Source organism: Quercus robur, chromosome 11 (genome assembly GCF_932294415.1).
Source record: "Quercus robur chromosome 11, dhQueRobu3.1, whole genome shotgun sequence".
In the NCBI taxonomy this organism is placed as follows: domain Eukaryota; kingdom Viridiplantae; phylum Streptophyta; class Magnoliopsida; order Fagales; family Fagaceae; genus Quercus; species Quercus robur.
This window is the reverse complement of record NC_065544.1, coordinates 28,909,542-28,925,926: the sequence shown is the minus strand read 5'-3', so window position 1 is coordinate 28,925,926 and position 16,385 is coordinate 28,909,542. Positions and strand designations below refer to the sequence as shown.

At 37.8% G+C, this 16,385-nt stretch overlaps 1 protein-coding gene across 3 annotated transcripts; it reads right to left on the bottom strand.

The window, feature by feature from the left end:
- Positions 1–1,689: 1,689 nt before the first annotated feature.
- Positions 1,690–8,203, bottom strand: LOC126705589 (probable pectin methylesterase CGR2). 3 transcript variants are annotated; one of them, XM_050404667.1, is made up of 8 exons: positions 8,040–8,180; positions 7,100–7,209; positions 6,742–6,894; positions 6,449–6,488; positions 6,134–6,175; positions 4,823–5,197; positions 3,697–3,752; positions 1,690–2,252 (listed from the first exon to the last, which is right to left on the bottom strand). In XM_050404667.1, the coding sequence occupies exons 3-8, from the start codon at positions 6,862–6,864 to the stop codon at positions 2,100–2,102; spliced, it is 789 nt and encodes a 262-aa protein (XP_050260624.1). In that variant the 5' UTR covers positions 6,865–6,894; positions 7,100–7,209; positions 8,040–8,180; the 3' UTR covers positions 1,690–2,099. The 3 variants fall into 3 exon arrangements, with proteins under 3 accessions (XP_050260624.1, XP_050260622.1, XP_050260625.1); XM_050404665.1 differs by lacking the exon at positions 7,100–7,209 and having other exon boundaries at positions 8,040–8,203; XM_050404668.1 differs by lacking the exon at positions 7,100–7,209 and having other exon boundaries at positions 6,742–6,885; positions 8,040–8,189.
- Positions 8,204–16,385: the final 8,182 nt, after the last annotated feature.

Genomic DNA, 16,385 nt, shown 5'->3' with positions numbered 1-16,385 from the left:
CCCTGAAATCTCTCCATCCAAACAGGCCCTAAATTAAGTGGATCGATTTTTGGTGGGCCTAGGGAGAAAACACCTTAGGCCCTCCAATTTTCCCTCATATCATCTCTCCAACTAAACACTTACAAAATCCATTTTCTCTCACCATTTTTATCCTCTATTTTCCATCGTCCCTAATAATAATTTAAAATTTTGCCGCTTGATATGAAAAAAAAAAAAAAAAAAAAAAGAAGAAGAAGAAGAAGGAAAATAACGTGTTCATTGTAGAATAGTAGGATGCATGTATTGTAAGCATCACAATAGGAGTAGATGAGTCATTTTCCATTTAGCCCCATGCCACCCCCAATTGGGGGGATTAATTTTTGGTGGACCCAAAGAGAAAGAACCATAGGTCCCACCAGATTTTTCTCCTTTTATCTCTTCAACCAACACCCACTAAAATCATTTTCTCTCCCATTTTTTCTCCTATCTTTTCCATCCTCCCTAAAATCTCTCCATCCAAACAAGCCCTAAATTAGGTGGATCGATTTTTGGTGGGCCCGAGAAGAAAACAGCTCCCAGTTTTCCTTCCTATCATCTCTCCAACCAAACACCTACCAAATCCATTTTCTCTCCCCATTTTTCTCCTCTATTTTCCATCATCCCTAAAATCCACCCAATCAAACGAACCCTTAGCAAGCAAATTAGCCTATACAACTAACCAACTAACGTTTACATCTTTGGATTAACTCATGTGAAGCTACATGTTAATGATCCGCTTATGAAATAGTGGTTTATAACACCCAAAAGTAGTGTTTGATCCACTCATCGCATGTATGAAGAATGCCAATGATTCTGCAATATGAACTTGAGATATTTAGGATTCAATCCCTACTTGATTGAGAGGGAAGATTTGAGATATTAATTTATAAATGAAGAGAGATTTCAAACCATAGTTGCTTAGGACTCAAATTCGAAGGGGAATGTTAAATTGGGAAACACAGAAGTCAGGGTTGGGTAGAATAAATGTCATGTTACTAAAAATAGGCCACCGCATAATGGAACAAGAGAGAAAGACCAAAGGACAATGTTGACTCATTTTTAACCGTTATAGGATAGGACCCTTTAATTTTGGGCACACAAGGTACAACAACCCATTAAACTAGTTGATCGCACAGAGCTGATTTCACATAAATTTCTTTTGTCTTCGATTCTTCGACTCTTATCCTATGCAAATCCCTTGTTAAGTAGATCATGAAATCCAAATAAATCTCATGTCCCAAAGAAACGTAGTGCCCAATGACCAAAGAAAGAGTCGACCTCAATGTCCTAAGCAATAAGTTTCAAATATTCTTTGAATGGATTTATTGATCGGGTTTTTTTTTTTTTTTTTTTTTTTTTTTTTTTTTTTTTTCTAGTTCGTTTTTCAATGCTTTGCAATCCACCAAATGATAATGTTAACTAGTATTTGCCCTGCCTGTTGGTTCTTGGGAAGATAAAACAATTCCCATCTACTTGTTTTGATGTTGAAAAAGAACCCCCAAGAAAAAGTTCTCAGATTTCACACAAACTCGATGGGAGCTGACTCTTCCACAGTTAAGACAACGATAGTAAAAACTAATAAATAATAGTAGGCCAATCTACGAAAGTAAAAATAGATCACTTAAATGTGAAGCTTCTAAAAGCAATCCAATCATGAAATTATTCAGAAAGTTATATCAATGGCAAAAGCCATCATCAAAGAATCATGATAACTGCTGCATTATATCAATCTTTAAATTACAAATACAAAAGGGAGTTTGGACGTGCTAGTTAATGCATTTATCATTACAAATACAAGTGGGAGTTTGGACGTGCTAGTTTATGCATTTATCATTACAAATACAACAAGCATCTGGGAGCAAAAACCTTTAAGTGAATACAAAAATGGTCAAAGTCATAGCATGCAATCCATCTTCCTCAATAAATACACTGACAAGAATATCTAGCTCTTAAACGGAAGACAAATGTAGGCTCTGTAATTTCCACAGAATATAAACTTACCCTTCGGGCTCTTAAGATGCTTGCGGGAATAGTATCTTCTGCCAGCTACAAAGTAAAGATATGATACCTAGGTTTGGTTTTCAATGGTGTGATTTGAGGTGGAAAACTTGGCAGGCCGGCTTATACAACCTCTTGGTTGAAGCCTGTTCAAACTTCTTCGAGGCAGCTTCATTCTCTTCTAACCTATTCTGAACAAAATATCTTATCCACCAAGATGAGCTTCGTAATTTGGCCTTCACAAAATGAACATTCTCATGTCATGTTCAACAAGTCAATGCTGCAAGTAAATTTTCTTTAACAGGAACCACAACATAACAACAGTTGCACAACAAAGGCATAAAAAGCAAAGACATCTTTGAAAAGCACTGTTCAAGTAATCAATTCCCAACCATCACTTTCCTGGATATCCTATTCTTAATTCAAAATATATAATTACTTAGTTTTCTGCTGTATATATCTGAGAAAAGCATCTAACTCTTTCGTTTAATAAAATTTAAAAATATTCATCCTTTTACTTAGATCTATTTAACAAACAAATAATAATTAATAATTTTGTCCAAACCATTGAAATTTATTGATAATTTTCATAACCTTCAATTTTGTTCAATTTAACTTCCAAGAAAACTTTGGGAAAGGAAGGAAACAAGATTCTTCAAACACATGCTGAAATCAATTATTGCAAGAATTCATGGTTCAATTTTTTTACCTTAATTTGTATGCAATCAACCAAAGAGTTTAGTATTTCACAATTATTTATAAAGTCTTTTAATGACAATTTATAAATTTACTTCTCTCAAGTTTTTATTCCATTAAATACAAAATCAGACAATATGGCCACAATGTCTTAGAAAAAAATTGGTTTGCTCAATCATAACCAGTTTGTTTATGTTAGAGCAGATTATAGTGCACTGACTTGTAGATAAAGAAATGGCATCAGAACATCTCTATAGCTTTTCACAACATTGCTGATAGTTTACTTCACAGGTCTGAAATGCAGAGTTACTATTTTTCTTTCTTCCTTTTTTTTGTTGGGGGGGGGGGGGGGGGGGGGGGGGGGGTGGGGGTGGTGTTGGGGTTTGTGGGGGGGATGTTGTTGGCTAGGATACTGCAGCTTTATGCCAACCTTAAGTGCATTAATTCACCAATTAATGATTCAGCAAAAAAAACACATAACAATTATACAGTTTTTCCTTCTTTTATTAGTAGAGGTCGGGCCTTGGTTTGAAGGCAAGTGCCTTCCACCAAAAGCAAAAGGTCATGGGTTTGAGTCTGAGAATCAGCTTCTCCTAGCTTTGTGCACTTAGTACAACATTTTGTTCTTCCTTTACTAGTAAGAGTTACACACACCCAATGCGTTGTGAACCCACAGCCTCACCCTCCATCCATTCTTGTGGAAGGGAGAAGTGTCATTTGAGCCATAGCTCTTAGGAAATGAACAGTTTTTCAATTACGTCATCTTTTTCGAATCCAGGCCACATGTTGCCAAATTAAATTGCACAACAATGGCAATAAAGAAGCCAAGAGCTTTGTAGCTCAACTAGAACCTCCTAGTGTTTCCAATGGAGTCATCCAAGATTCAAACTCCCCACCCCAACTATTGATGTATTCATCCACAAAAAAACAAAAACAAAACAAAACCAATGACTAAAGAACATTTAGAAAAACATAATCACTTACTGGACGGCCAAATTTGGACAACTCCGCACCTTTCGCTCTACGCTGACCTGGATAACCTACACGTGGAAGAAATCACCAAAATTTTAGAACTTTAAATTTTTTTGTGGTAAATAAAATTTAAAATAAATGGGGGGAAAATGACTAAGTAAGGATAAATTTTGCACATTTGTGTCTATTACATTATGTCAAGTCCTTTTGCCATTCAAAAGATAACACAGCCTAGGTCATTGATTATGATGACAGATATCAAGGGGCATATCTCTAGATAGCAGTTATGAACACTGAAAGAGAATCTCCAGAAGGGTACAATGCTTATTTAATTTGTCCCTAGCAATTAGAATCATTAAGCTAAATGTGAACAGTACTAGGGTAGCTCCAAGAATGTTAAAATACAATTAAACCAGATCCTGAAAGTTGAAAGTAAAGTCAAACTATCACAAAAGTGAGAATTGAAAATTACATTATTTACATAAAGGAGAGGGGATGGTGGTAAAACCTTGTCCGAGAGAAATTCAAATATAATCAATAGAAAAGCTTGAGCCATCCAAATGGTAATGTCATCCAAGAAAAGAAAAGACATTGTTCAGGATACCCCCCAAGTCCCCAATTTTTTTGAAAGAAGAGGAGGGGGGGTGAGGGGGGGGAAGATCATTGTTGTTGCTGCACAGGAATTGCATTCTGGGAAGGGAACGTGGCAAAAGAGAAAGAACAAGGGGATATCACATTGTCATTGTCTTATACAGTAGACTTCAGAATAACCATAATTACAAGTGAGTACAGCACCAAAGTTATTGGCCAATTTTTAACGGTAAAGATAGCAAAAGAGAAAACACTTGGGAATATGACATAATTCCTTGTTCAGACAGTTCACTGAGAGTAAGAATCTGATGACAATCAAACATTGCAGCAAAGTTTTTCAGTAATTTTTCTCAATTATAGTTCCCCAAGAAACAAGCTAAGTTAGAATATCAGCCATCAATTGGGCAAACCTGGTCTTATTGATCAAATGAAATCAGCTGAATCAGGCCCCATTAGTGTCATCAACTTCTTGTTCATTATAAGTTTTCAACTAATGAGCACAAAATGTTTCACAACCTGAAAGTGCATAAGCCTTATAAGGAATTACCAGAAAATATAACCACACCATCTGCAGATACCCTCATCAACTCTGGAAGGGTTTTGTTGAGATACTTTGGGGACAGGTATTCCAATGCATCTGACACTATAACAACAGAAAATGATTTTGGCCTGTAGGGCAAAGAAAACTTGATATCAGCCACCCGTACAATGCCTTTACGCACAAGACTCCTGCAGCTGGCATCAGTATCATCTAATTCATATGGTTCCACACCCCATGCTTCAGTATCCTCTTCTTTCAACAATTTAGATACCACCAGACAGGTATCAGGGCCCACATGCAACACTTTATGCATGCTGTCACCATAAGCTTTCTTTAGAATAGGAAATGCTCTCTGAACTTCTAATGTACATGAAACACCACCTGCATATTTGCAATCGTAATTTGTTAAGTTAAAAAATAAAAAATCATCTCCCAAAATTTGCATTACTAAAAGTACTAAACAGTCAGACAAATACCGCAGAGATTAGCGATGCTTACAACCAGAGGACAGTGCATGCAAACTACATAAATATAGTAAACAGATAGTTCAATAATCACCTTTTGCTTACTTCTATCCCAACTCGATAAGATTCAGATTTCACTACATATTCATTAGATTGAAATCCCCAAATCAGGGTAAGATGGATGTCAATCAGGATATTAAGAATGATTGGAAAAACCATGTAAGACCTCAAAGATTCTTGAATATAGATTGGGAGGAAGTAAAGGGCATGAGGCTCCCAAAGTTAAGGAAACTCATCCTCCCTCTCAAAAAGATTCCAATTTTATGGCCCATCACTATTTCACTCCATTCATCCTCCTATTATTATAAACCTTAAGCCTCTAACAAGTCAACCTTTAAAATCATTAGCAATCAAGCAAGAGAAAGGAAGAGAGAGATCCAACATCTATAGGCATGTGCAGTACTCCTGTATAATACATACTTCAGAATGAAGGCAACGCTGCCCACAAAACATATTGTGATACTAGGATCCATAAAGACAGGAGTATAAACATCATTTCCCATTCATCATAGAATTGAAAACTATGTTATCATCCATATGCCTAAGGAAAATCAAACCACCACAAATTTCAGATGGTTTTTAATACTAATCCCATAGATAAACATGTGTGCTAATATTTTAATGAAGGGAGGGAAAACAACAAAGAAATTCAATGGATTCAGTGTACATGAATCAATAAACAATAACCTTCACATACTGCAAAACACTCAACAGTTGCATTCAATATGCAAAATCTTTGAAGAATTGAAAACCTATAACAACAAGAGTACAAGACAATGTCAATAATATTTACCTTCAACTTTACTTACAACTTCTATATCACCGCTTGGTTCACCTGTCATGAAAAATCCATTGAACAAAAGACATGTCATAGAAAGTAAGACTGACCTTGGAAACAAAAAGAAAATGAGATTATCAAACTTAGTTCATGAACCTTCCTTTATTTTTTTTTTAGTTTCTTTTTTCTTTTTTTCTTTAGCTGACCCACAGCCTGCAGTCAGACATCCAACTTACTTAAGCATTCATTGGTTTGATAAGAGTAGAGACAAGGAGAGGTTCATGAAACTTTTTTGTTCCAAGTATTCAAGTGCACAGACTACATACAAACCTGAACCACTATAGAAATAACCAATAACAAGGATTGCGCCCTGAAATTTTCAAATAACAGTTCTATCAATATTTTTCATATAGAAAAGCGGCCAATTTAGGCAACTATATTAAACACAAGCATGTTGGGAATAGACAGTCATTGCAGAGAAGCATAGATAAGAGAGACTTAGTCAGCTATTTTTTCTCACTAACAAACAAATAGAATTTGTATTTTGTACATTAATTATTGCTGGAGAATAATTATGCGAAGGAGAAAAATAATAAAGAGGCCATAATGAGAACAAAAGGTACCACAATGACTAGTCCGATAGATAGTAGAGGTGATGAGCGTGATTTGGACTGCACTGCACCCACAAATGGGATGTTTACACCATCCCCAATGCGTCGAGCAGGATTTACTGGCCTCCTTGACATAACTTTATAATGGTACTGAGCCTACAAAACCTAGCATAAGTTGAAAAGAATTTTAAATAACAGTGTTTCCTTTGAAAAAACTTCTTCAATTTTATAATTTTTATTTACTCAATAATATAGAGAAATTCCTATAATCTGATCTCAACAATGTTAACCCTCATAACAAATATATCCTTTATACAGGCAAAAACATGGCCTCATGGCACCTGTTATTGAGAAAAAAGAAATTTCTAACCGTATTTCAAATGCTAGAAGGATACACGCTTTACAAGCATAAGCATATATTATCAGCTAATGGAATCGCTTGGTACAAGTATCAGTCAGGTAACTGATGTTATCATGGACCTTTTCAGAAAAATCAAAACACAGCGACATTAGTATAGCTGCTTCATCAAAACCATATATTGGCAACAGATTATGCATGTTGTGTGTCTGTGCTTGTTATATACATAATGCCAAGCGCATCCCAAATGGTAAGCATTTTTCTTTTATGATTGGTATGTTTCTTCCTCTACTTTTTTTTCCTTATAAATTTGCGCATCTAGTAGATCAAGTCATACACATTTTCCAACTCTTTGAACAATACTACCCTACTATTTCTTTGTATAATCTATAAAGCTACTTCCAAGTTGTTTGTTGCATATCATTGTTCTTCTTGCGGTATCTAATCTTTTCGTCCAAACACACCAGAATTATAGCTATCTAAGACTACCATTGATGCCTTGAACCATGATGTCACTCATGCCCACTATCTCAAAACCAAAGCAAAACATGCCTAACAAACAAATTAACTCATAATGAAGTAATCACCAAAAAAATGTTGTCATTGACAAAAAAAGCATCCAAAACAACCTTCACATTCACACAAATCCAAATCAAATCTCACTATGCAAAAGCCAACAAATTGCCCATAACAAAGCTACTTAGCACACCCACTTCACTTTTCTCTCTCAAACTTCACTTTTTCACCACACCCATTTCTCTCATTATAACTCTCAAAAAGATCCAAAATTTCAATACCCATTTAGCAAAAAATGACTACAACAACATAAATGTTGCAGAAATATATGTATATCACAGTGCCAAAGAAACACATCAAAAGCAAGGTATATATTACAAAGTGTGCTAAGCAAGATAAATAATAACAAAGAAAGAAGTTTGAAGAAGAGGGTAACCTGGATTAAGAAGAATACAAAGCTGGGTCTGAGAGATCTCTCAGAGCTCGATCCAGATCTGTGCTTGCTCTTACTGTGTCGGCTTAACAAAAAGAGAGGGAGCTCTGTGAAAATTTTAGATACTTTTATTTCTTTTTAATTATTGGATAAAAAAGTGTCAGATTTTTTTCTTTTTCTTTTTTTTTTTTCTTTTTTTAATTCTTGGCTAATTTATGAAAGTTACTTTTATTTCCGTAGGAAAAGAATGAGCGGCAATAGGATTGATATTTGATAGATACTCGATATTAATTTGAATCTTTTTTTTGCTCTAAAAAAATATACATTTTTCTTTATCTAAAAAATATTAATTTGAATTTTTTTTTTCTTTAGAAGGATTAATATGGTAATTTTAAACAATATTTTTTAGAAATATAGTATTTTTTAGAAGGTTATATATTCGCATAACAATTTCAATACAAAATTACATTTTTCATTTTTCAAATTTGGAGAATTCAAGTACCCTATTTTAGTGTTTCAAATTTTCAAATTTGAAAAGTATAGCAATTTAATCTTACCATTATATTTCATTATAATTTTTTTTACATAACTAATAGTGATGTCCAAATTTTATATAGAAAGTTGATGACGTGACTACATTGCTAATATTTTTTTTTTAATTTGAGGGATTAAAATAAAGGTCTTTAAAATTGAATGATCAAAATCATGTGTGCCCCCAATTTGAAAAGACAAAAATACAATTTACCCGTATATGTACAACTATTTTGGTGAGTGTAGTCAAATTCATAAATAATCCTTATGCTTATCCTCATTTTGTCTAGTACCTAATCCATCTATATCTATTTGTGTTTTAGGTCAATATTTGTTTTGTTTTGTTAAGAAGCCTTTGGCCCATCTTTCTCTTTTGTTCGAACCTCAAATGACCCATCCTTAGTTTGCCTATGGACCTATCCTTGTTTTGTCAAAATAATAATTTAAAACTTTTTGAGTTTACAAAATGATACAGACACCATGCAAGAGGTATGTTGATATTTAGTGTGTTTGTGATCTAGATCAATCGTGTAATAAACTTGTAAGGACATGTTTTACAACCCAAGCTCAAGATGTATAGGATCTTGGCCCAGTGAGCCCAGTACAATAAATTTGTAGAGAGTGGATCGAAGAACTAAGTCCTAATAAATTTGACAACGGTTAGTATGGATTTAAAAGATGATCAAGCAAGAACAAGGAAAATAGAGTTAAATGAACTCACTGTCCGAGGAGGTATTGTCATACAAATTAATAACAGTTAGGTACAAGTACAATTTTGTTTGATACAATATTATTTCTCTACTTTTCCGATCCCTTCCTCATGGAAGGTCTCTTACATTATATAACTCCCTTTGAACCATCTTGATTTTACACTTGTTGGTCATCTAAGCCCTTATTTGAGTACATGTCCCATCAGACACCCTCTTTGACTTTTTGTGAGTTGTGATAGTCAAGACAATACTGTTCAGAGATCTTCTCCAAATAAATGCGGCTAGAAAAGTAGCTACAATGCATTCAATGCGGTGGTAGCAGCTTTCCCTTAGATATTTTTGGGTTCCCCTCCTTCTCGTATGTTCATGATGCACGTCCCTATCACTGGAGCTTCATGCAAGGTCACTCTGATCATTGGGATACATATTTGAGCTGTACTTATCGTATCTGAAAAGATATTCCTCATCGGACAACTTTCTCATTTGTATCTTGCTCATTAAATCTTGAGCCTGAACCGTTTATTACCATTCGTTCCTCTTCGGACCTCTTACGCTCTCGGTCAAGGCCCAAAGTCCAATATATAATTTGGCCCCTTAATCCTACAATAGCCCCTCAAAACTCCGGTTTTTTCCTCTCATCCGAGGAGAAGACTGGGGTTTTAAATTTTTAAGAGTTAATTCTACTTGATCCTTTGATTTACATATGTGGAAGTGCCATTTTACGCGCCCCATAATTGTCACTGATGCTTCGAAGCCCGCGAGGCACCATTAATTGCTCCAGGCGGCGCTTTTTTCCCCAAATCTAACGATGAGGCGCATATCCAACGGTTGATCTTTCTCTTGGAATTTTGAGCGGGATAACTCCCACTCATTTTCACCCTCTATATAAAACCTTGAAAGAAATCATTTTCCCTTTACTTTACGAATTTTCAAGTTCTCCAAAAATCTCAAACACTCCAACTCACCAAAATCTCTACACTCCTAAGTTTTCCTAACTCTTTTCCTTAGGAAAATTCTAAAAGATTTTTCTAAAGGTTCAGGATTTAATACACTTATTTGTTTTCGTAAGTATCTATTTCTTCAAACTTTCTTTTTCTCCTTGGCCTTCTTCTTTATTAGAAAACTTTCTCTGTGTCATCTACGTTTGCTTAGATGGGTAGATTCAAGCACTTAGTGGACTCTCCGGTCGATATGGAGAGTTTTAGGGCCAAATACCATATCCCACAGAGAGTAGGCTTACAATATTGTCCCCCAGACCGAATACTTACAGTTAGAGAGAAGGGTGAAGTGGTCATTCCAATGATCGCCTTTATAGAGGGAGGAATGACACTTCTCATGGGTAGGATAACCAGAGACTACTTGCTCAATCATAGGTTGTGTCTCCATCAATGCGCTCTCAATCTGTTTAGAGTCCCAGGGAGTGTAGATGCCTTGAACGATCAAATGAACTTAGGGCTCACATGGCACGACATCGTTCACATGTACGAGTGCCATTCCCTTGCCAGTGTGGGATATTACCTCAAGTCCCGATCCGATGTCATTAGATTGATATCCTACCTTCCTAAGTCCAACAAGGGCTTGAAGGATGATTATTTTGCCGTCTCCGAGGAGTGGCATGACGGTCTTCACTGCCCAGTTCGACCAGGAAAACTAGGTGGGGTACCCTAGGATTAGGTCCCTTAGCAAGGATTTTAGTCTTCTTATATGCTATTTTTTTTTTATAACTTTGCCTTAACATTTCGCCTTCTCGGATAATAGTTTTTATTTATATAACCACAATTTCCTCCTCAGATGTTTTTGCAGATAAAAACCACGTCGCACCGAGACTCAGTCTTGTCAACATACTAGGTCTCAACAAATTGCTGAAGTTCGAGATATTTATAAGCGAAGACAGACAATTACGGGCCGCCCACCTAATTTTGGATTACGAGCCCTTATCTCACATATTTCAAGACGTAGGCCAGGCAATAAGGGCTGGTGATCCTAGGCAAGCACGCATAAATGTCTCTAAGCCGGGGTTTTTGGCTCGGAGAGACCTTCCACCTGTTGAGCTGCCCATTCAACGCGTCCCTCAAGAAGTAGCTGCCCCGAGGGAGGAGACAGCTTCTGCACCCTTATCCCTTGAGGTCGAGATCGACCAATTCCACCTTGAGGAGGAAGGTGAAGTGCTAGAAAGGCCGATAGAGCTCTCGGACTCTGAGGCTGATTTGGATAGATTTTTTACTGCCCACTCTCCATGGTTAATAACTACTCGGGTTGATACCAGTTTAGAAGACGAAGAAGAAGGCATGGACTTGAAACCAAGGACCAGCTTAAAGGGTCTACTGGCCAACAGGAACAAGGGGTCATCTTCTAAAGAAGTCCCCAAGACCCAAGTTCCTTCGAGTCTCCCCCCTCCTCCTTTCCCTGTGACCGCAGTGGGATTGCTCCCTAATCTCGATTTGAAAAGAAAAAGAAAAGTACAAGAAGAGGAAGGGGGGGGGGGGGAGGTGATTCCTCCGAAGGGGGCTAAACAGCCCAAAAATGTTAAAGACAAAAGGGCTCCCTCTGTGTAGAGCCGTGAGGAATCTAATGGTGTCGAGGTTCACTGAGAGGTGCGCACTTGGGCTCCTCAGCAAGAGATGGATGGTGCTCCCATCCCTTGGGAGCCATAATCTGGGAGTCTCAAAGGGCACACGCCACCCACCTCGTCGAGGCCTTAAAGCAGCCTCTTCTTCTCCCCAGAGATATGGAGGGCCTTAGGCGTACCAGACAACCAGACCTCTTTATGTCACTGAAGAGAGATCTTGTAATGGTAAGTCAGTCAACGTCCTTTTTTGTTAATTACTAGGATGCACATTTATTTATATATGTGTATATATTTATGCCCCCTTTGCTACTTTTATGCAGGTTACCCAGCAAGTTTATGTAGCTGAGGAGTGGGTTAGGAATGCCCATGACGAGGTCAAGGCTGAGGCCCACTCCCGTTTTGAGGTTAAGAAGGCTTTCAAAGCCCTAAGAGAAGAGCACAAGGAGCTGGGCAAAAAGCTGACTATCGCCAAAAAGGAACGTTCGAGTGCCCTGGCCGGTCTAAAAAACGTTGAGACCCAAGCTGAGGATCAGCACAAGCTGCTTTACACAACGGAAATTGAGTTGGCCACCCAAAAACAACTAGTTTTGGATCTTAGGGCCGAGCTGCAGATGCTGAAGGATGCAACTATAAAGGCCGCTCGGGTGGCCAAAGAGACAACTGAAGCTGCCGAGAGAGCCTCCTATGAACGTGGGGTGGAGGATATAGAGATTAGGTTGGCTGAGGAGGTGGCCGGAGTGTGTAGGGATTATTGCACTGAGACCTGGATAGAGGCGCTTAACAGTGCAGGGGTCCCTGCTGACTCTGAGTTGAAGAAGGCAGAGAGCATAATCTTCCCTAAACACATCCGAGAAGTTCCAGCGGACCTCCCTTCCACTGCTCTGCCCCTTCCTCCTCCTGAGCAGGTCTCTAGTATCCAAGATTCTACTTTTGGTGCTGAAGCCTCCACAGGGGCAGGTAAGGGTAAAGAGGTCTTGCCCTCAGCCAAAGATACTCAATTCGAGGATGCCCTTACCATTAAGGATGTAGTCTCCCAGGCTAAAGTAGCTGAGTCTAAGTCCGAGGTTGAGGATGCTAAGCTTAAGGCAGTTGATTCCAAAGAGGGCCTTCAACCAACAGAGAAATAGTTGTAGGATTTTTCTTTGTTTTTTTTTTTTTTTTTGGTGTCATTTTCTTTTCTTATGGTTTTTGCCTCCACTTGTAATGTATCCTTCTTTTGATTAATGAATGGACTTTTCTTTCCATCTCTCGTGTCTTTACTTTATATGCTTTCAAGCCTACTGTTATTACAAATAAACTTGAACTGTTGCCACTCTAGCTTTAACAAAAACTAAAAACAATGTTCTGCTACCAGTGTAAGTAATTTGACTAAGTACCAACAATGAAAGTTGAATCTAAAAAGGATTAGCAATAAACTTTGTAAAGTATAAAAAGGGAGAGATATTTTTCACTCTGCTCAACACTTAGATAAATAACTAAGAACATTAACTTACTCAGAGCTACCAATCTGAGGAGTTGGTTATAATATTGGGTCTGTCTTGACAGTTAGTGAAAAACAAATAGATATTATAGAGTGTTAATTTTACCAAAGTATGCGGTCCAAGGAGCCTGACATAACTTAAGTTCTGTTTAACACTTAGAAAAGATGTCATTAAGGGTCTGTTTGGATTAAACTTATTTTACTGAAACTGAAAACTGAAAATACTGTAGCAAAATAATTTTTAAATGTGTGAATAGTATCGTGGGACCCATTTTTAATGAAAAAGTTGCTAAAAAGTGGAATTTGTGGATCCGTGAACAATGCACTTGTGCACTGTTCACAGAAGACCGGTCAACAGCTGCGGCTGAAAAGGCAAAAAAGAAAAGAAAAAATGCATTAGACGTAGACGCAGCACTTATAATCCGAATCCAAACTCCCTCTAAGTATTAATTTGGCCAAAGCATGTGGTCTGAGAAGCCAAGCATGACTTAGGTTCTGTTTAATACTTATAAAGAATAAATAGGTGTCATTGAGTGTTAGCTTTATCAAAGTATGTGGTCCGAGGAGCCTGGCATAACTTAGGTTCTGTTTAACACTTATATAAAGATGTTATAGAGTGTTAATTTCCCCAAAGCATCTGATCCGAGGAGCCAGACATGATTAAAATTATGTTTAAACACTTATATAAAGATGTCATAGAATGTTAATTTCCCCAAAGCATCTGGTCCGAGAAGCTAGGCATGATTAAAATTCTGTTTAAACACTTATATAAAGATGTCATAGAATGTTAATTTCCCCAAAGTATCTGGTTCGAGGAGCCAGACATGACTAAGGTTCTGTTTAAACACTTATATAAAGATGTCATAGAGTGTTAGTTTCTCCAAAACATCTGGTCCGAAGAGCCAGGCATGACTAAGGTTCTGTTTAAACACTTGGAAAAAATGAATAATAGGAAGTTCAATGCCTTTATACAACAAATGAACATATAGACAAAGAAAACTTTTATTAATAATAATACATTTTCAGGTCGTTTACATTCCAAGGGTGTGGTATTACATGATCATCTAAGTCTTCTAGAAAATATGCTCCTATACCAACCACCAAGGTGATGTAATATGGTCCTTCCCAATTGGGCCCTAACTTTCTCCACGCTGGGTTCTTTGCAGTACCTAGAACTTTTCTCAATACCAAGTCACCAGACACTAATGGCCTCAGCCTTACATTGGCATCATAACCTTGCTTGAGTTTGTGTTGGTAGTATGCCAATTGAACTATTGCACTTTCTCTTATTTTTTCAATAAAGTCTAAGTTCTTTTCTAGCAACTTATTGTTACTGCTCGGATTGAATGAGCTGGTCCTTAACATTAGGAAGCTAGTTTCTAAAGAAATAACAACCTCGGCTCCATAAGTTATTGAAAAGGGGGTCTCTCCTGTTGACCTGCGAGGTGTAGTTCTATACGTCTAGAGGACATGTGACAACTCTTCTACCCATTTTCCCTTCGCGTCATCCAGACTTTTCTTAAGTCCGTTCACTATGACTTTGTTTACAGCCTCGGCTTGTCCATTTCCTTGGGGATAAGCTGGAGTGGAATACTTATTTGTAATTCCAAGATCACAATAGTATCTCCTGAAAGATTTGCTATCGATCTGAAGGTCATTGCCTGAGATGAAGGTACGAGGGACCCCGAATCGTGTGACAATATTTTTCCAAACAAATTTCTTAGCATCCATGTCCCTGATATTTGCCAAAGGCTCAATTTCAACCCACTTGGTGAAGTAGTCCGTGCCAACCGGCAAATATCTCTTGTTTCCTGTTGCCTTGGGGAAAGGGCCAACAATGTCTAAACCTCATCAAGCAAATGGCCAAGGGCTGGATGGGGGTTAAGGACTCCTCCTAGTTGATGTATATTTGGTACAAATCTTTGGCATTGATCACATTTTCTCACATATTCTTGAACTTCTTTCTACATATTTGGCCACCAATAGCCCTGAGTGATGGCTCTATGAGACAAAGATCTACCTCCTATATGGCTTCCACAAATCCCTTCATGTAATTCCTCAAGAAATAGCTCTGATGTCATTGGGTGAATGCAGAGTAGATATGGCCTAGAAAAAGAACGCTTATACAATTTTTGGTCCTCAGATAGCCAAAAACGAGGCGCCTTTCTCCGTACTTTATCAGCTTCTGACTTATCCTCCGGCAAGATGTCCTCTCTCAAGAATAGTACTATGAGATCCATCCAGCTATGCCCTACTCTGACTTGGTGAACATGGACCACCTTTCCTTTTACCTCCGTGGGTTTGCACAAATATTCTATAAGGATAACCCGAGGTAAGCTCTTCGCCGAGGAGGTTGCAAGTGTGGCTAGGGAATCAGCATGTGTGTTTCCACTTCTAAGGACGTGCAGCAGGCTGAATGATTCAAAATTTGATTGTAAATGCCTAACTTGACTTAAGTACCCTTGCATTCTCTCATCTCTTGTTTCTAACTTGCCCTTCACTTGGCCAACAATCAGTCTTGAGTCCGAGAACATCTTTACTGTCTTTCCCCCCATTCTTTGAATCATGGGCATTCCTTCCAGCAGAGTTTCATATTCAACCTCATTGTTTGTAGCCGAAAAGCCTAGTCTTAGTGACTTTTCAATGGTGATTTGTTCAGGAGAAACCAGAACTAGCCCCACTCTAGAGCCCTTTTGATTTGCTGTACCATCAACATATACCTTCCAAAATAAAGGTTCTTGCAGGGAGATTGTGTCAATTGATTTTCCATCTGTGTTCTGTGTCGCTGCTACTTCTTCTAATGGGGGTTCAGTGAACTCGGCCACCAGGTCCGCGAGGACCTGGCCTTTGACAGAGGTACGAGGCATGTACTTGATGTTAAAAACCCTTAGAACTGTGCCCCATTTAGCAATCCTCCCCGTGTAATCAGCACTTCGAAGTATAGCCCTGAGTGGAAGCTGAGTCAGGACAACAACTATTCTATTCGAGGCATAGGAAATGGATCTTTTGGGTAAATCTATGAAGTCCACACACACTCGCCACTTCCCGTTCTTCTTTTA

Coding starts and splice junctions, on each gene's coding strand:
- LOC126705589 (XM_050404665.1), bottom strand. CDS start 6,864: ATGTCAAGGAGGCCAGTAAATCCTGCTCGACGCATTGGGGATGGTGTA. Junction 5,198..6,133: donor AGTTGTAAGTAAAGTTGAAG/GTAAATATTATT, acceptor GCAAATATGCAG/GTGGTGTTTCATGTACATTA. Junction 2,253..3,696: donor TGTCCAAATTTGGCCGTCCA/GTAAGTGATTAT, acceptor CATTTTGTGAAG/GCCAAATTACGAAGCTCATC.